General features: G+C 38.7%; 1 protein-coding gene across 10 annotated transcripts in view; it reads right to left on the minus strand.

The window, feature by feature from the left end:
* The window catches only part of ZNF385B (zinc finger protein 385B), a 168,765-nt gene that overhangs the window by 39,869 nt on the left and 108,477 nt on the right, over positions 1-20,419 (minus strand). For 8 of the 10 annotated variants that reach the window (XM_037397197.1, XM_037397205.1, XM_037397200.1 and 5 more), the window contains one exon: positions 18,308-18,438. In XM_037397197.1, coding sequence (XP_037253094.1) covers positions 18,308-18,438 — 131 coding nt within the window. Of the gene's footprint in view, positions 1-2,258; positions 2,278-15,015; positions 15,069-18,307; positions 18,439-20,419 lie in introns of those variants that run through there. The other 2 variants (XM_037397208.1, XM_037397207.1) reach the window with 2 other exon arrangements.

A 20,419-nucleotide genomic window follows, 5' to 3' on the forward strand; every position in this document is an offset into this window, starting at 1 on the left:
ACAATAATTAATTTACAACTTTTCAGGGCAATACACAGTACAGAAGAAAAATCAGAAATAACACTATAGGCTGGAAGCTTTTTCTTTTCTTTTCCTTTTTGAGATAAACAGGAAGAAATAAAATGTCAGCCCTCATAATAATTAGATTTAACACAGGTTAGGGAAATGGTAGCACATCAGAGCTCATGAAGAAAAGGCAGCTCCGTTGTTGCTGCTATCCCCGTGCTGATAAACCGTTCCTCCCCCAACCCCACATATCCTCCTGCTGCAACGCCCCACTATCGTGTCTGAATTGCGAAGAGTCCCCTGAAAGCTTTCCCCTACCACCTGCTGATCCAAGACACATGAGAAACCACTTTTGCCCCCTAACAAATCACTGTCATTTATCCCTACCCGTTCTGTTCAGTGACAAATACCAGCACTTATTTGGAAAATATCCTCTCCTGGAGACCTCTTTGTGAGGAGAGGTCCTTTGCAGGCTCCGTTAGAAACAGCACTTGCTGGGGAAAAAAGGTCGCAATCCCCAGACATTTCCATGCAGAACTGATGAGTGACAACGCCCACGTGAAGGCTGAAGTTCAGAGGAGCACACAGGGAGCATTTGCACCAGGAAAGGATACTGAAGTTACCATGCTTCAGAAAACATTTTAACACTGTGAAAAATGCGAGATAATGAAGCGCTGAATATGTTAATGCTAAATTCGACGGAACATTTTCAGGAACTGGGAACTGATTATATCTTTGCTAAATACCAGGACTCCTGTTGGTCACCAGTTCAGAATATGCTCAAGATTGCAGAGAACTCTGCTGTTAACACTGCAGGAGCTGGGGAATGCACTGGATGTCAAGGAAACCGTTTATAACTGCTACTGCATCAAGGCCTCAATTAAGCATAATGCATCATTTTTCCTGATGTGGCGTGGATATAGATTAAAATTAATTTCCTGACTCAAAAGTATTCAAACGTGTTTTTCTAATTTAAATAAAACAGAATATCTGGTCTGATCTCACAGCTGATCCTGCTCTGAGCAGGATGCTGGACCAGATGACCTCTGAGGTCCCTTTCAACCCAAGTTATCCTACATGTGTGTTCTTCCATCCTTATTTAACATGAGGAATGGATCCTGAAGAGGAGAGGCCAGTCTACAAGAAAAGATAATTGCTCCTTTCCCAACCTTTTTTTAAAAACAGCTCAGGAGAAAGTAATTCATTTTGTTTTAAAGTTATATTTTTGCTGAAGCTTGATTTGCAGTCACAGTGATGTTTTTTCCCCTTTACAGTACTATCTGAAGAAACTAAACCTGGCTTTTTAATCTTGGGTGGTATACATCACGTATTTGGATACTAAGTTGATTTATGAAAGCAAGAGAGAAAAGTTGAAGTTATTGATTCATTAAAGAATTACAACAGTAAATAAGCAGCTTCCTGACTTTCTAAACCTCAGGATAAACCCTGCAGTTTTCCCTTAGTACACATTTAAGCTTCCAGAAACGCCTGCACTGATGAGGACTTTCTTCACATATATGCACATGCACAAATACACAAAATCAAGAAAAACACATTGCATCATATCTTCCTAAGACTGCATTCCCTGATGATCTATTACCTAACATTAAACACTTAACAAGTTTTTCAGACTACAACTACACAGGTTTTTTTGCTATATTCCTTTTAAACCAAATTCATAGTTTTGTAAATGTCATTGCTAACAATTTTTCTGGAGAGATGATATAATTTTTATCAGCTTTTGCCATTAAATACTGTATTTCATTGCCATGGGGTACCATATTAAAACAATTACAAAAGTAAGAACACCTTGTCTAGAATGAACTACTGAATCATTAAATGACACAGTGTTGTTACAATGAACATGATAAAATCTAAACCCCCCTAAAATAAATATCTTTATTTTTCATTTCCTGTTTCTAGAACAGTGACGGTCCAGTTTAAAAGGTTAAAATGGAACAAAAAAAATTTCTTTCTGACTTGTATAATTTATTGCACCACCCTGTGTAACATATAACAATTATACATGCAGATTAAAAGTTCTTCAAGCATCCATTTTGTAATAGATATGCCAGTCAATATATATTATTAAATTTATAATATATATTAAAAGATTGCTGTATCATTAGGGAATAGTGTTTTCGTTTGTTTTTTTTTTTTTCCCTTAAATTTAAGCTACGTTTTGCTTTTCAACTTAATTACTAATTGTTAGATCAGGTAATCTAGAATAAAAGAGTAATGCTGAAAAGTACCTCAACCATTTGAAGTGTCTGAGATCGATGAAAAGAAATCGCAAAAATACCCACTAGTGCCTGAAGTCCCGTTTAGAAAAATAAAAAGGGAAAAAGCAGCAGTGATCAATGATTCCTCTGTGCATTCCAGATAAAAATCCACAGCGCTAGCGTTAGGCAACGCAGTTCAAAACCATACAATGCAGACTACACACAAAGTCCCAGTTTCAGACAGATGTAGCAGCACAAGGACAAAATCTACTTAAATAATACAGCTCACGCTGCCTCCAGAAAGTACCACTCAAGATCCCCAGGGGAATGGTTAATGATCCTTCCCAAACAGGCGCCCTGCATGTAGTCTGGTCATGATTAGAATTCAAGAAGTGCAACATTAACAATTAATAGGTTTTAAATATATCAGAAACTAGGGTGGATTACAGCAGGCTGGAAAAATAAAATAGTATCTCTCTGTTAGAAGATTAATGCTGCAGGGTAAACCGATCTCAGATCGCTACACAAAATTATTCTCTTCATTGCAGGGAGAGAGGGAGTAGGAAATGGAGAGGGTAATTTGTTGAGGTATATATTAGGAAATGACGCAGCATACTTTGCCCAGTGGGGAACACCAGTATTTAAAAAACAGTTCTATAAAACAAAATAATAACAGAAGCTAACACTTACCACAAATAGAAATAAAAATCTACACTACACTGTTTATGCTACTGGAGCAATTAATAAAGCAATTCACAGTGCTCTGATAGCCATAACGAAGTTTAGCAACCTTTTAGTCTTTTTCTCCCATTTCAACTGGTTTAATAAAAAGTTAAATTTAAAAATGTCTTTCCGACAAAGTTGAAGATACTATCTTTTTGCAATGTCTCCTTAAAACAACCTAAACTATCAAAGTGAGCAAGGATTAACAGAACCCAGACAGGTTTCAGCAGCAATCTACTACTACTATCCTCTGACTTCAGACCATGCAAACATGAGAAATACTCTAGAACTACTGAGACTGGCAACAATGACTTTCAAAGCACTTTAAAAATGGTAGCATAGCATCAGACAATCCAAAAGCACAGAACTGCTAAACTCGACTGAAGCTCCATCTACCCTGTCGTTTTACCCCCCAAAACAGTCATATGTAGCTATCAAGAGAAGAACAGGAGCAGTGTAAACATGTATTGTGTTTCCTTTGACTATTTTCACAAGGTTCACATATTTTTCCACAAAAAATTTTCCAGAGCCAGGTGTTTTCTGTGTGTTTGGTAAATCCGAGTGACTTTCTCCTGTGTAGTCACCCCCTGAACTGGAGCAAAACAGTTTGCAGTCTTTGCATTGAGTTCCAATGCCTACAATCTGCTTGTCAAGAAACATTGTTTTTGTTAAAACATAGCTCCATGGAACTCAATTTTATAAAACCTGCACCACATCCCAAGTTATCTCTGTGTTGCTCAGTCATTTTAGTGTGTGGAAATCATTCCATTCCATTGAGTGTTTTTGTTGCCCTTCTCAATTCTACCACAGTTTAACAAATTCAATCACATACTTTGAAGACATGGCCAGGAACCGCATACAATACCCAGGGTGGATCAGTACTGAACTGAGCTGATGTTTTCATGCCATTCACCTTACTCCCGAGTGTTAACGGCCAATTCATAGCACATTACTTTCTGTGTGAAGTTTTGTGAAGTTTTCCTTGTGTGTGCATCACTTCACATTTATCTAGACGGAACTTCACCAACCACTTATTGTCTGGCTTCTCAGTCTCATTAATGTCTTGTTTTGGTCTTTCTTTGTCCCCCTACCTTGGAGAGCTTCACCATTAGCAAACTTCCTCAGCTCATTTACCTCAGAACTATCTTTTTAGCTTGCAAGGATCCTCTTAATGCCAATTTAGTTTTTGTAAAAATCTTTACCAAGGGGTTTTGTGAAGACCCTTTTGGTAATTCACAGCATGTCAATTAAAACATCCTTATTCACATGTTTGTTGACCCCTACAAATAGGTTTGTAAAGAAGGATTTATCTTGAAAAAGGAATTGTGTTGACATTTTACAGGCAGTTTACAGCATGAGGTTCTCTTATGCTATTTTTATTGAAGCTTCTATTAATTTGCCTGGCAAAACTATGCCACCCAAAAGCTTACATTTTCCATGGAATAGATTTTAAAAACTTGCATCATGTGTACCACCTTTCACTCCTCAGGTACAAGAGCAGTTTTATATGAGCTGTTACACATCAGTAATTCAACAATGAATCCCTGAATTCTCTTGTAATTCTTGCTATCAGAAAACCTCCCTGACCTGCTATATGTCATGGTACCACAAATGCTTCTGGTGCCTTCTGGGAACTGAACCAGACTAGTAAGAGACATCAAAGTAGCATAGGAAGGAGAAAAAAATAATTGAAAAGTGCATCAGGATAACGCCTTCAGTGAAACTGAAGTTCTGGTTATTTTAAAAGATCTCTGTACACATCGCAGACAGTAAAAACACCAACTCATGAGCCTCAGAAATAAATTGCACTGATCCTGTCAAGAAGTTACTTAAAACAGAAAGGTTAGGTACCATTTCTAAGTCTTTTGTTTAAATGAGGTGACACTACGTGGCAAGAAGAGCTACTTTTTCTGATGCTGGAAACCCAGAATATTTGTGTTAGGTTTTGTTCAGGTGTAATCTCCAGTTTAAAAGTTTGGATAAATGCAGATACTTACCTGATTTGAAGCTTTTTGTGCTTCCCTAGTATCCAGGGCTAAACCGCTGGTTACACATCTGAGCTAGTGAAAGTGTACTGATTTAGATTTCCCATTTCTACCTAATGACCCAATTTCTAAGATTTCATTCTCTTCCTGATCTGCTTAGCTACTGAAGCATGCTAATCAAGTGTCATACATGGTATGGCTATCACTCCAAAAATCGAAACCCAAAAGCTCTTCTCCTACCAGCAGCACAACCTTAAATCTGAGTAAGGTTTAAAATCATGACTGGGAATTTATGCCCTCAGTTCAGTTACCTCTCAACATGATGTAACTCTTGGGTCAAATCTAGACCTGTCTGTTAGACAAACATATGTAAACAGAACATTGCTAAGTGGGTATAAGAGATTTAACTGAGTATCGCTTAGCTACTCGGCATTAAGAAGCTTCTGAAAAAACTCTGAGAGGGGCCCTACGGCATACTGTGTTTTTTAATCTGATAAAGCAAAATTTTAAACCGTATGTGGAACAAACTGATAATATACTCCAGTACTTCCCTCAGGCAAAGGGAGAAAACAGTGCCACATATATATATATATATAAATATATATATATATATATAAATTACCAATGCAGGAGCAGCATCTAAAGTTCTGGGATTTTTTTAAATCATTGGGCAACACTCCTTATTTGCATGCCGTTGTTGTTGTTATTATAATTATTATTACTACTACTACTACTATATAGGTAGGCAAACAGCAACAAACATCCTGTAAATAAGATCTTTTCAACATCCTTCTAGATTACAAAGCCTACATGAACTCCTCCCTGTGTTTGACCTCCAGTTGTCAGGGAAGCTGAGTGCACTGCCACTGAGGAGAACGACCATGCTCTGAAGCTTATCGTAAATTCTGCCTCCTACCATAATTGTACATATTATGATGACTAAGAGTGACAGAAGTGAACACACATACTCAATGGAGCACATATTTAAAATGCCTAGCGTAAAATCAGAAACATTAACATTGTGATGCAATACTTGGCACAGTTGGGCAATGCAAACTAGCAAGAATCTGTTCTCTCTGTGCTCATGCTGCTTTTGTCCCAACAGGGAATGTATTTCACATTTAGCTAATGCTAAGTGTAATTTCCTGTTCAAATCAATGCTATAGCGTTACATGTTTTCTTACTTCTTTTGCATCACCAGGAACACTTGAGTCAGCGCTACCGATGGAGCTCTATCTGAAAAGAGGTCGTAGCAAGGTGAGTGTTGGTGTCTTCTCCCACATAACAAGTGATAGCTGTGCCAGGGGAGGTTTAGAATGGATATCAGCAAAACTTTCTTCACCAAAAGGGTCACCAAGCATTGGAACAGGCTGTCCAGGGAGGTGGCTGAGTCACCATCCCTGGAGGTATTTAGGAAAGCTGTAGATGTGGCACTTAGGGACACGGTCTAGTGGTGGACTTGGTAGTGTTATGTTAACAGTTGGACTCTATGAACCTAACGGTCTTTTCCAACCTATATGATGTCCACAACTCCCTCCTCTTGTGGGAATGCCATGAATGTTTCCCGTGTATCAGCTCTCCTTGACTAGCACAGAGTGTGTCCCCACAGAGATGTATTTCTGTACAGGGAGCCTACAGTTCTCCAACAGCCACCTCCTCACACCTCTATCTCTATGCTCTTCACATTTTGGGGTTTGAAAAAAACCAGGCAGGTGCAAATGGCCTGTAACCAAACCAGGGGAGGGCTTCTGTCAGATTCCCAGCAGCTGATTCAGTCTTGTGCAAATGTTGAATTAGAACAGAAAGAATAATTAATTTACAACAACATTATAGGGGGCTTTACCAACCCAAATGCACTCAGGTTGCAGCCAGTCCATGATTTTAGCTTTTTGGCTTTTTCTTTTTTAAATTCTGAGTAGGTGTCTTTCCCCAAGTGCAGAAAGAGATAAGCCAAGAAAGAATTCAGACCACAGGGAATAATATCTCCCTTCCCTTCCACAGGGTTCCCAAACCACAGTAACAACACTGTACTCTGAAGGCAAATCTCTATGAATGCAACTTCTCACTGTGTTTCTCTTTCCCTGTCTTGATCAATTTGGCAGCAAGCTCCAGCTTCCCCACGGAAAACAGTGGCTGTGATAGCTGTGACCTCCAGACACTACTACTAGTCAGTGAAATCAGCCTGAAGGCATTTTAAAACATAACAAAACTCTTGCTGTAGTTCACTTGCTCACATGTCAGATACTACAGCTGTCCATGAAGAGCTGTTGAAGTAACAGTGAGTATCTGAAAAATAAAAAAGGAAAGACACATCTTTGGAGTTTACACTTCTACCTCATTTTTAGTACAACTAAAAGGGCACCCAGCGCTGGAGCAACCTTTTATGTCTTAAAAGAGGTGAAATATTAATAAATACAGTTTCATCATTTTCCTTCTAGAGAGTAAGGTTCAGCTAATTTTATTTTTGTGAATTCCACATTACTTTTGTTAACAGAGTTGCAGGGCTGGAGTCTTGGACTTGGGAGACCGCTTTTCTGTCTCTGGTCACTAGCAGTTAGGCTTCCCTCCCCACCTTTTTATGTCTAGTCATATGCCATAATGCAGAGCCACTTGGTGTGCCACCCTCTTGCATGTTCCCCTTTTAAAGTACAGCTTTCGTGGAAAGATGAAAAATGGGACGATTGCCTCTGCATGCCTGTATTCACAATCACATAGAATACTGAAAGTGATGTCTGTGGCAATTTACATATTTGTTTTAGGCCAGAAGGAACTGTAACATCTGACTTCCTGAAAAATTCATGACACTATTTCATTCACTAGGGAGTTTCAGTCCTTCCTGTTATGAAGTCTGATAATTTGTGGTCAATCAGAGCCTACATTTTGGGAAAAAAAACGTCAACAGTTTGATTTAAAAGTTTTCAACTAAGTTAATTTACATCTCTGGGGAAGCAATGCTTACTGTGTCTATTATAAACCACTCGACCTAGTTGTGCTTCTCTATTAAAGGTCACCCTAATCTCAGATACCTCCTGAATGTGTAGGCACTCGTACATTGCAATCAGCTCAGCTCTCAGCCTTCTCTTTGATAAACCAAGTTCTATACGCCTCTCACTATAAAAGCCTTGATTCATTTGTTAGGTCTTCTCTGACTCCTTTTCAGATTTTCAATATACTGTTGAAACATAGATACTCCAAGTTAGAACAATACACTCAAATATACTTTCCCTTTACCTACTTAATTACATCTTTTTTGTTTTAACAAGAAATGCAATAATCTTCTTGCCTTAGCACTGACTTGGGAAGCACATCCCTAAATCTTTACTGACATGCCCATTTATCCATCTTGTGTGCTAGCACCATCACATGTCCTCCTCTACCTTAGCATGTGTTTTGACCCAGTCTGGGAGAAAGCTGGGTGAAACAGCACCAACCTGAAAATCTTATGTTGAAGCAGAGACTGCTTTCAGTAGGGTTTTCACTTAGAAAGTCTAATTTGCAAGACTTTATCAGACCAAGCTCAGGAGGCCAAGGATGAATTCCAGCCTTGACAGCAGAATTTTGTTTCTCCTAAACCAGTCTGAAATCATGGTTTAGACCAACATAAGCAAAAGGAAAAACATTCTACACTGTCCAACTGAAATAAAAACAGTGATTTAATAACCTTTTGCTATTCTGTCCTCCTTTGTCTTGGTATCTCTCTGTCTTAAATCAAGAAACTCTCATACAAAAAATAAAAATCAGGTAAATAACTCTGATGTTTCTCTGTCCCTCTCTTCTCCCCATATAATGTGATATGATTAAGCACAGAGATCAAAAAAAACCTGAGAAAACCTCTTTTAATTCTTTTCTACTATTAATATTTTCAGTGTTAGGAATATTTCCTCTGGCCTTCCTTCCCTTCATCCGTGGATATATTTATTGCATGTTAAAAATAATTTCTGTTTTAGAGAACAGTAATTAGGAGAGCCTTAGACTAGAATTAGTTATTAAATACCACTGCCGTTTTCGAAATTGTCATGTAAAAGATTAATAAAATTTAATATTTGATTCCTGTAGAAAGACTTAACCCAAAGAAAGAAAAAACTGGTGAGACACCACAGCAAAATAAAAATTCTGAATCTGGTCTCAGTTCTTATAAGGCTTATTTCTCAAGTGAGGACTATAAATACATAAAATGATTGTGTTTGTAATATGAATACCAACACCCTAAAGTAGAAAAATGTCAGATTTTCTGCTCTAGACAAGATTGGAGATTTCTATAGGTGAAATAAACAGAAAGCTGATGAAAATGTTTTAGGATAAAAGAGAATTCCCCCTCAAGCAAATGGAGAATGAATTAAAAAACAAATATCGGAGGTTTAATGCTTCCTTTATACTAAACTAAATCAGCTTTAAGTAATCGGCAGCTTCTTTTTTAAACCATCCAGATTACTCCTTTACCATAGTACAAGACTTTGTACCTGTAATATGAACTTTTAGGACCATGACAGACCAAACCTGAGAAAAAGACTTAAGTACAAACCCAATGGTTAAGCTCAAGCATTATCACAACTCACCTTCCCTTTGTGGCTATGCTGGCTCACAAGTTTAACTGTACATGCGTCACTTCACCTGACACAACATTCATTTGTAAAACAGGGATTAAAATATTTGCAACCTCACAAAAAGGCTGAAAGGTTTAAATAACATGTTTACAACTCTTCAAAATCATCCAATGGAAGATGCTATGTCACTGCTATCAAAGCTGCTGTTGCTCAGAACACTAGGCTGTGTTCCGCTAAACAAAAAAACACTACCAAAAACTTCTTGCCTCCAGATCCAGCAAAAAATAAAAACATACTACAGTATGAGACTTGCTGAAAATCAAACCAATAACATAGTCTGAGAGCAAAGCTATTCTTGTTATGCTACCTATTACTATCTGACAGTAAAATAATATGAATAGGTAAAATAATACAAAACATTACCTTTCAGTAAAATCCTGCCAGAACTTAAGCCTAGGAATTGTCAGAAAAGCAGCTTAGATAACATGTAGGGTAAACAAGGTTCCTGATTTGTGCTTTCCTCTAAGATAGTCCTTAGATGTGAGCCTTTTCTTAAGGGTCTGCTTTAAGTTTTGCTGACAGTTTTCTTTCTCCCAGCCTTTTCCAGAACACCAACAATGCAAAGATTAATGGTATATCCCATTGGGTGGGTTTGAATTTCCTCTACAGTTCTGAACTGTGCAAAGAGAGGAAAGGGACAAATTCATGGCCTTGATTAATTCTGTGAACAGGAGAGAATAAAGAAACTAGAAGCCTAGTCTTCTGAAATGAATTAATATCATTACTTTTCACATAGTTGAAAAAAATCTAAAAAGAGGATAAGTTATATATCTATATACACATTTGCATGTAAGTGTATGAAATGGCTGAATATAAAAAAGAAGCAAATCAGAACCAAGAACTGCATAAGTATGCTGGCTGACAGCTGTCATATACTCTTCATAGTAAGGAATAATAGGCTTTCTTCATTTAAAAATCAGTAATGATGTTTCCAGTTTGGGATTTTTGGCTTTTTTTATCAGTGCTGCACACTACACAAACAGCCTTTAAAATACTTCTAATTAAAAAGTGCTGTATTTAGATATGAATCTTTAAAGGAATATTCCATTTCTAATTGAACCTGTCCTGAAATTTAATGTAGTATCAAAGTCTGCTGGATATTTTTGTTCTGTTTTCTGTTTGGTGTGGGGTTTTTTTTCTTCTTTAAATCTAAGTAAATGAGACACAAAGCAAGGTAGAAACCTGTCTCTTCTATCAAATACATGAGCAAGAAATGTGATCCTCATTCCTTAGTGTAACTTGGGGAAGCAGCTGAAGTTTGTGGTTTCTCTACTGTGAGACCCAACAGGTTGAATACAGAGAAGACTGGTCTGAAATGCGCCGATTTTCAAATCAGCCTTTCTCTGTAGTTGAAGATCAGTAGCTGAAACAAGCTGGTCAGTGCTTCAGACCTGTGTATCACTGTTTTTCAGGTATGCTAAAGACAGGTTTCACACCACGACTGTAAACTGCCATACAGTGCTTTTAAATTGCCATAAAATTAACTGTATCTATATTAAAAGACCACTAGCTACATCCACATTTGGGGGGTGGGTGTGGGTGTGTGGGTGTGTGGTGGTGGGGAAATGTACAATAAGAATTAATTCTTGGCTACATTCTTATAATTTATTAACTAATAATTATTGCAGTAATTGTTAGTTTCTCATGGTACAATGCGATGAAGGTCTAATAGAGGGCAGGAAAGCTAGCCTCATACAGCCAGGATGCTGCAAAAGCAGCCACTACTGTATTCATCAGACACACAGAGCATTAGATTTCTCTAAAGGTGCTCCAGAATTTTGCTTAGGACAAGATGTATAATTAGAAATCGGCAAAACCTTTATAAGCACAGTGCTGCAACACATGTGCCTTGTTTGTCTTAAACTACAGCTTTGTGACTGCTTGCTTGGAGCGGAGGTGTTACCCTCACAGTCTTTATGGAAAACATCCTTCAGTGGTCTAACACCTGAAATATTTATGGCTAACAACCCTCTCCTTTTAACCAGCTTCCTTGTGTCATAAACGTGCTACTAACTTGAGAAGAAATTACTTCAGTGAAGATAAAGGCTTCTGGCTTTTACTACGCTGACCAGTAAAAAAGTAAATACTGCTGAAGTGTTGGGAGAGACAAACTCCAAGATTTCTGTAAAAAAAAGATGAAACACATAGCCAAGGAACAGATTTTCGTGAGGACTCAGCAAATGGTAAGATTTGTATGCAGAAACTGTATTTCTTTAAAGAATCAGGCTGATGACCTAATTACTTGTATGCACAATAATGGATGTATTGCAGCAATTAAGGAACCACTTTTCCAACAACCACACCGTGGACGCTTAGCTCCTGTAAAGTGGTAGGGAAAGGCTGCTGCGTGTGGTGACTTCTATTTCTCACCAGTGCATGTCAGTGCACTTTCACCTTACAGACAGGGTTTCCTATCTGGCTGCTTATCTGGGAACTGAGAGGAGGAAGCTCATCCATCCAATTCCTGTTAGAAAAAATACAAAGCAACAGGAAATAAGCAATAATTAATGTTTGAAGAGATTCTCCCTTAAAGCCGGTCTGTATTATTTTAAATACGGTGGGGGTTTTTCCTCAGAATAATATTAAAGACTAAAAACAAGGTGGAAAAGTACTTATTTAGGCTCACCAAATTAAGGAAGGGCTGCTCTTTGAAGAGTTTCCTGACAGGAACTAGGGAACCTTCATCTTCATATTAAAATACCACAAACTGTAAAAGCTGTCAAAGATTGACTGACAACTCCCTGCCTTTGGCAGCAATTTTTTCCCCATATCTAACTCAGTGTATCTTACCAGGTGTTTGCTTCAAACTCAATGTTTTTTGAAAGTTTCAGCTGAAATGGCTCAAGTCTTCTGTAGGGAAAATACACCACCTTAAATAAGCATTTTTCAGGTCCTCCAAAGGCTGAGAAGAACTTTTCCAAATACTGCTACTGCAGTTGAAAGAGGTCTCTGCTGGTCTGCACCAAAGCCATAGAAAGGCAAGGAGGAATTCCTGGCTCGGTACAAAAAAGCCTAAGGACACAAAGGAAAAGGGACTACAGGAACTGAAGAGAGGAAGATGTGGAAGGTTAAGGGTCTCTGCAGCGCTCTCTGTGAGAGGAGGGAGTCAGAGGAGCAAGCAAAGACTATCTACAGAGCTGAGTGAGGTCTGTGCTGCCAGAATTTGGGCTTTATCAGGTAGTTTCTGAACTTCTGCTTTCCTCACCTGTAACTATCTGGGAAAACACCTATTATTCTCTTTTATTCCCTTTATGAAAGGTACCAGGCTTATTCCTCATGTTCTAGTTTGGATGATTCTGGCTATGACTTGGAAAACACAAACTATTATATCCATAATAACTAAAACAGGAATGTTTTTAAGTGCTTCACACAGGAATAAAAGGCAAACCTGAAGTGCCTTTTGTGCCTGCATGACTTTAAAAAAGGGTATAAAATGTCCAGAAGAAAAAAATCTTGCCATTTCTTGATTAAAAAAGACAAAAACAACAAAAAAAAATACAAAACAAACAGAACACCCAGCTACCCCCAAAACCACCTCTCCTTCTAAGGTAACTGCTTGAATTTCTTTTCTGTGCTGTTAATGAGCATAACTATAGCTCTTACAAAACTTCATATGCTCTCTGGAGCAGAGTGTTTCAGAGGGATATGAGCAGAGCAGGTCATTCCCATCCAGCACTTCACAAAAGGGAAAAGGAGAAATTGGAGCACATGGACAGGCTACTCAAAGAGGACTGTAGATAACGGGTTGGCAACATACAGTTGGCTGCATCTGTAATTTGCTCCTGCTGTGCACAATCCTGAGCTCCAGAGCGTACTTTGGCACTGCAACAGGGTGTTAAGTGGCTGGATTCAGACCCTGCTAAGGAAAGAGAAAGCTCCTGAGCCGCAGCGCTGTGCCAAAGCACTTGGCACAGCTGGGCGAGCCAAGCCAGCGATGTGAGTGCCCCACACTCTTATCTGCAGACCTCCACTTCTGCCTTGGCTGATTACTGGGCCCTTCAAATGAGAACTAGATAGGTAGCAAATACAAATGAGGAACATAATTGAAAATACAGAAGAGGAAAGAGCAAATTAATCCTTCCCAGTCGTTGTCTTGGGGGTAAGCCAGGGATACTTAGTCCAGGCAGGGCTAATGCTGGAGAGGACACAGAGATTTCTGACTAAGTTACTAGTCAGCTCCTCTTTCCCTTCCTGTAGCCCATTCCAACTGGCTCACCTTCACTGACAGATGTAAAATACTTCTGGTCCACTTTGCAAGGGGACTGAGGGAACTCGAATATAAAGAATCAGCATAAACCTACTTGAAGAGAAACAGACACTGAAGCAGTAACTAGGCCACATTAACCAATGAGTCCTCCAAAATATGAAGGTATGAACCAGCATTTAGAAACCAATCATGGGCTAGCTAGATGGAAAAATATTTCACTAATATGAAAGCTACAAGAGTTGCTATAATCTTTGATTACCCCTGAGGCCATAACAAACTCAGAAGGAAGAATATGAATTGCTGATTATTTTCTATGATGATAGAATCTGCAAAGTTGCTGATACTGCTTTTGTGCAGACTGACGGGTCCCTGGCTGTACCACTTCAACTTAATTTGAATCACGTAATGCTGCTTTCATTTCAGGACCAGGTAGAATGTGTTGGGAGTTCTGAGATTTTTTTTTTTTTTCTGGAAAGTATATATTCTTTATGGAGAGATGCACTCAGTGATCATTAAGTTTGCCTTGCAAGAGAAATCCTGGCTTTCAGCCACTTTAGCACATGCATCATGATAACCTTCCACGATGTGATCACGAAGTGTCCTTTCTTCATTCTGTACCCAAGACAGATGACATAAGACAAAGAATCAGGCAGACATAGAGAAGGAATGGTACAGAAGGTGAAACTGCATGGTAGAAGCCAACAAGTGCAGAACTCAAAACTGCATGACAAATAAATGAACAATGGCAAGGGCAGTAATCTTAACTTTGATTTCCATCGACTTTATGTGCTAGATTTTGAAGTTTTTACAGATCTTTAGATGTAATCAGTATGCAAGATGTTACATGTTAAGGAATCATGAGAGTAATTTTAACATGCTAAAAAAGAGCTCTGCTTAAACAATACCTTTTTTGTACACATCCATTCCAAATTGGAAGCACCAATTTGGGAAGTTCCTATAATGCTGTTTTCCATTCTGCTATCAACAAGAGTATTTTAAATAAAACCAGCCAAGAATTTGATTCAAGCTACGCATTTCAGACAAAGGGGTATGAGTAACTGAGCAAGAGATTTTAGAACTTGATGCCAGGACAAATATGATGTCAGCTTTGGATTTGCTACTGCAGCACTTCTGAGAGGGTTTTTCCTTCTATGCGGCAACTCAGGTTCAGGCTGTCACAGTCTGGTCATGTCTGTCCTGTTCTGACAAAAGTGTTTGCTGGTGCTGTGAAAAGCCCAGGAAAGAAGAGAGCGCCTATTCTGCAATACCTCTCCACTTGGAATCCTTCATTCTGCCTCTAGAAGATCCCTTTCTGGCTGATCTGCTGAAACAAAAAGGCACCCTTACTAAGGAATAAAGGCATGTATTCAAGGAGTTAGTGCAATAACTCCCGAATTAATTTCTCCTATATCGTAAGCACATCCTATAGAACAAAGACAAATTTAATTGGGGCATGAATTGGTAAGTGCTATATATACATTCACAGCATTTTTAGAACAATTAATGGTTTCAGGAGTAACAGAAGGGAGGCATTTCAAACTAAATCACACCATTCTGTCAAGGAAATAAAATATACTTGAGGTAGGCATTTCTTTTAAAAAGGTCAGGGTCTGCTCAGTGCTTCATGTGAAAGTGACTGGAACTTTCACAAACAAAATAGGAACACTGATGTTTCATCTGGAGCATCACATATATTTTCAGAATTGAAAACTGTCAAAGTTAACTATATAAGAAAGGCTTTACCCCAGATTTTAAATATATTTCCATAAATATGAGAATTTATTTTGGAAACACTGTAGGGGGTGTTTTTTTAAACATGTTTGTAGTTAATATATTTTACCTTGTTTTTCCTGCCCTGGTAGTTACTATATCAAGCTCCTAAGCAGAAACTTTTCTTTTTTCAGGCCACTGAAATCACCTGCTGGCAAAATTTAGAAAAATGTTTCCATATCTGACTGCCATTGAAAATGAACAAGTGGATCCAACGTTTCCTCCTGTTTCCACATTTCTTTTTGCTGCCTTCAGTGAACACACACAAGCATGCATGTAGCGCTGGCACGCACTGCAGTGTCCCCACAGTCCTACCGAAGGCAAAGAGGTTGAGTGCTGCATGCTGGAAGTTTCACTGTCTACAGTCCTTGACAAGTCCTCTTGTGAGTGAAGTGCATAGATTTCCTGATTGATCCATAAGGCAAATAATGGCGCTTTTGGGGGGGAAGGGAAAAATGGTTCTTCTAATACTTTGTTCCTGCACAAGATTATAGCACTTTGGATGATGCATACTTTATGGGTCAGCTGGATTTAGCTCACTCAAAATTATCTTCTGGAAAAAGCCTTTTTACAGACTTTTACATACTCCTCACACATGCACTTCAGAGTGACAAAAAAAAAATTATATATACACAAACATGGAAATCTACATTTGCAAAGCTTGTGCTACGTCAGAAAGAAATTTCTTGACAGCTGGTGTTCACTGTGTCTGTCAGTAGATAACCATGAATGGTTTAGTTTTCCAATGAGCTTTAAAGTCCATTGTAAAAAACTGATAGGGAAAATCAATACCTGCAAGATAAATGGCAGTGTCTGTGAATTAGAAATACAGTAGTACTGAACTACGGTTCCTCAAAAAAAGAGAGCTTAAACACGCAGCATCTGTGGTGCATAACAGCATGATTTCGTATAACTACCAAGAATTCCAAGGGAGGAAACAGATATTGAGTCGACAATATTTGCCGATTACCCCAGGCCTCTTTTTTTTTTTTTTTAAACAAAACCCACAGAAGTTTGGAGAGGAGTGACAGGTGTGAAGAATAAACACTCTGGGAATTAGGCAAATGGAATGTAACCCAGATAAATGTAAGCTAGTGTACATAGGCAAAACCAGTCTAAATATCCAAATTAATCTGCCTCTAGAGGCTACAGCAACTCAGAAATTCAATAATACTGCAAGTATGCAAATAATGTTGGTTGACTTTACAGCTACAGCATCCCTAAAGAAAAGGTTCTCCAAGTCTTTATGTATAGTTCCATGAAAAAGCTCACCCATAAAACTAGTGCAACTGGAAAGCAGACAAATCAGTAAAAAATAAAAAACTTGAATGTATTAGAAAGAGAATGGAAAATTAATATGAATTGCATCATGCCTAGAAGATGAGATGATGCAGTACTTTCTTGAAATTGTATTGAGTTTTGGCCCTGCACTTTAAACATACCTGGATTTTTTTCTATCTTTTATCTCTTTGGACACACACATGCACCCCCTGTAATCTGCACACATGCACATCCCCACAACTCTCATTAATACACAATTTTCACATACACATTTTGTAATGAATTAGTAATATTTGATACTATTTATAATAAACCTTGGGCTGCTGACATCTGAAAGAAGCTGGCTGATATGTTACCTCATAACCATCCCACAGCACCGCATGCTGTAGCACAAGGCTTGTCAGCTAGATGTATTTGCAAGTCATGAAGAAAAAAAATTCCTCTTGCTGTTTTAACTTTAGACAGAAGGTGAGTTTGCGAAAGGAAACACTTGGCAGTGGTTCAGCAATCACCGCCTGGTGGTGATCACATCGCTTACCTTCCCATCCCCCACCCCTCCAGCAATTACAGTGACAAGTGTGATGCTGCACAGTTCAGGCAATGGTCACATACGGACAGATCGTACTTGCTGACTTGGCAGAAATGACCCAGAGCTGTTTCCTTCCTGTTGCTATTAGCTTACTGTTTGCCAAGGCATTCCATGCTGAATTACCTCTGCAAATGGAAACCTGAGTGGTAACATGCAGAATACTGGTTTTGGTGTACTCAACGCATTTAAGATAACAATTAATTAAGTTCCACAGCAAAAAAGCATTTTGGTAACATTCAGAACCATTTTACAAGCTGTTGAAGAAGTGAGAACTACAGAAAAGAGTATTTTTATAATTGCTGCTCTGATAAACATGGAGAACTACAGAAGCAATGAGCATTATTTTGGCAATGGTATTTTTTTTTTGCAAAAAACTAAGATGCTTTACCATAGACTAGAAGTAGCAGTTTCACATTTTTCACATGGACTGGCTGCTCAATTTTAAACTTTATTGATATTATACAGAATTAACAAGATCCTCCAATTGCTTCACTGGCTGTAATAGACCTAGCTTGAATAATGTCAGTGGAGGATCTAGGTTTTACCTGTTGATGTTTTTCCATTTTGCTTTTTTCTTTCTTACAGCACATGGAAACGCACATACCCAGGCAAATACTCAAAATGATTCTACTGGTCATCAATTCTCTAGTATGGGGTTTGTTTGGTTTGGGTTTTTTTTTTCAGTGTGCAAACACCACCCCAACAGACCAAGTTAAAAAAGGACCAGCCCTGTTCACAATAAGGCTGGGTACCACTCCAAGCCTTTCGCACAAGGGAGCAGCAGCCACCACAGCACAGACATAAAGGGTTCTCTAGAACTGTGTCAGCAATGCGCTGTTTTAAGGCAGCTTCAATACTGGATATTAGAACAGTCTTGGAAAGCATACACTGAAACTAAATGTGGAAACACCTTTACTTACTGTGTTAAAATTTGGGAAGAATCCAACAGCAGAGCTGCTGTCCACAGGGAAGGACATAAAGGGTTTGATATCCAGGGAAGGCTGCATCATCAAGGTAGGTGTGCGCACAAGGGTGGGAAGTGTAGTAGCGCCTGCCAAGAGCAAACAAAACCAGGAATTCATAGTATTCCCCTTTCCACATCACACACAGTATAGCTGACACAACTGCCAAGATAAAAAAATAATACAGAGAGGTAATAAAGTGGCTCTGTATAAGTTAATATCATTAAAAGAAACCTACTTCCACATAATACATATGAGGCAGAGAATTTCCCTATGGCCAGCCCCAGATGCTGAAGAGGACACATATGGTATATAAATCACACTGGCAGGTAGAATAAATCCTTTCTAAAGCTGAAAAATTCTCCTGTGCCAAAAAGGCCAGGCTGGGCGCTCATGAAAGTCAGATGCTTTTGCAGTTCATGGTTGCCTATCAGATCAGCTAGCACACACAATACATGCAAGCTGAAATCCAGAGGTTTGTTTCCAAATAGTGAGCTGCATGTTATTTTTCCCTTTTCTGACAGTAACTGTTAGGTACTGCACAAACATCATTTTACCTAACATTTAAAAAAAATGCTTTCTGTTCTACAGTGCAAGGCAAACAAAAGAAAAAAAAACCACCAACAATTAAATAATCAGCCAACACATAAACAAACACAACTCTTACATGCAATGCAAACTAGCATTTTCTTAAATGGAGCCCAGATCTTTCTCTCCAAATAACAGCTTTCCAGAAATCTACATGCTGAAGTTCTTTCTATATACAGCTGAGAATCATTCCCCAAGCAAGACCCCAAAGGAATAGGAAGGCACAGATGTCCAAATATTCATTTTTAAGTAGCTATCTGCGCTATTCACACAATAGTGTCTAGTACACAGCTTCCAGCTATGCCTGTGAGAGTACTTTTTTTCCTGAAATCATACAAAATAGATTTCAAAATAAATTTATCTCATTGAAATAAAAAAAATGCAAAAAAAAGTTTCAGTTTCTCCTTCCAGGGTTGAATAAATAATTCAACAATGACTGGAGCAGGCACTGGAACACAAGTGTCCCACACCTCTAAAGGAGGGTGAGTCACTCTCTGCCTCTCCTACCTCTGCCAGAATTTCTCCATAATTACCTCCTTCTCCCACTCACTGATGGTCAGCACATCAGCTGGGAGCATAACAGTCCTCTTAGGAGCTTCTCCGGTCTCAAGCAGAGCTGACACAATACCTAAGCTTTTTCTCACATTAGTCATCTGAGCTCTTTAAAACCAGTCAGGAATGTGGTGGGGGGAAAGAGGGCAGGGAAAGGAAACATTTTTCCTTCTTTTCTCCCATAAAATCGAATCACTTGCATCTACTTGCAGGATGCCAGGCAATCCATATGGGCTGCCTGAGTACCAGTCTTCCATTAAGGGATCTCCCTTTCTCCCTGTTAAGGACACACAAAATTGAAGGCGGAGTAGAATTTTTCCTCCTTTTCATCTCATCAACCTGCCTCCACAGGCACAATTTCAAAACCATCTTACAGTATTCAAGAGGAAAGCTGAGCTCAGATGCCAGATGGGGCTGCATGGATTTTTTGGATGACCAAACACTGATAACTAGCCCTGAGCTCAAATTTTGTAGATGCTGGAGAGACAGTCATTTCGATCACAGCTGCAGCACAGTAAACATTATATTATGGCCTAGCAGATAAATACCAGGCTGTAATTTATTCTCTGTTTCTTCTATAGGAAAAGTGTGATGCTTGCACAAAGATGGGTCATTGACAACTATGGAGAGAGAATTGTTTAACACCGTCCCAACTGAGCTGCACAACTTGAAAGGAAAAATATGCTTGAGAGACTTCCCCAGAATATTTTCTCCCCTCAATACTTTCATAAATGTAAGGTTTGTTTCTGCATAAGCCCATGAAATTAATTGACAGTTGTACTTAATTAACTGTAAGTCAAAGCTTAATCAAGTGGAGTCACAAATGTCAAAAAGCTAAAGGCTAACATGCCTATGGTTACTTCTTCACATCCATAATGAAAAAAATGCAGCACCAGGAAAACAGTGCGTCAGAGGATTTATCCAAAGAAA

Source organism: Falco rusticolus, chromosome 8 (assembly GCF_015220075.1).
Source record: "Falco rusticolus isolate bFalRus1 chromosome 8, bFalRus1.pri, whole genome shotgun sequence".
Taxonomy (NCBI): Eukaryota; Metazoa; Chordata; class Aves; order Falconiformes; family Falconidae; genus Falco; species Falco rusticolus.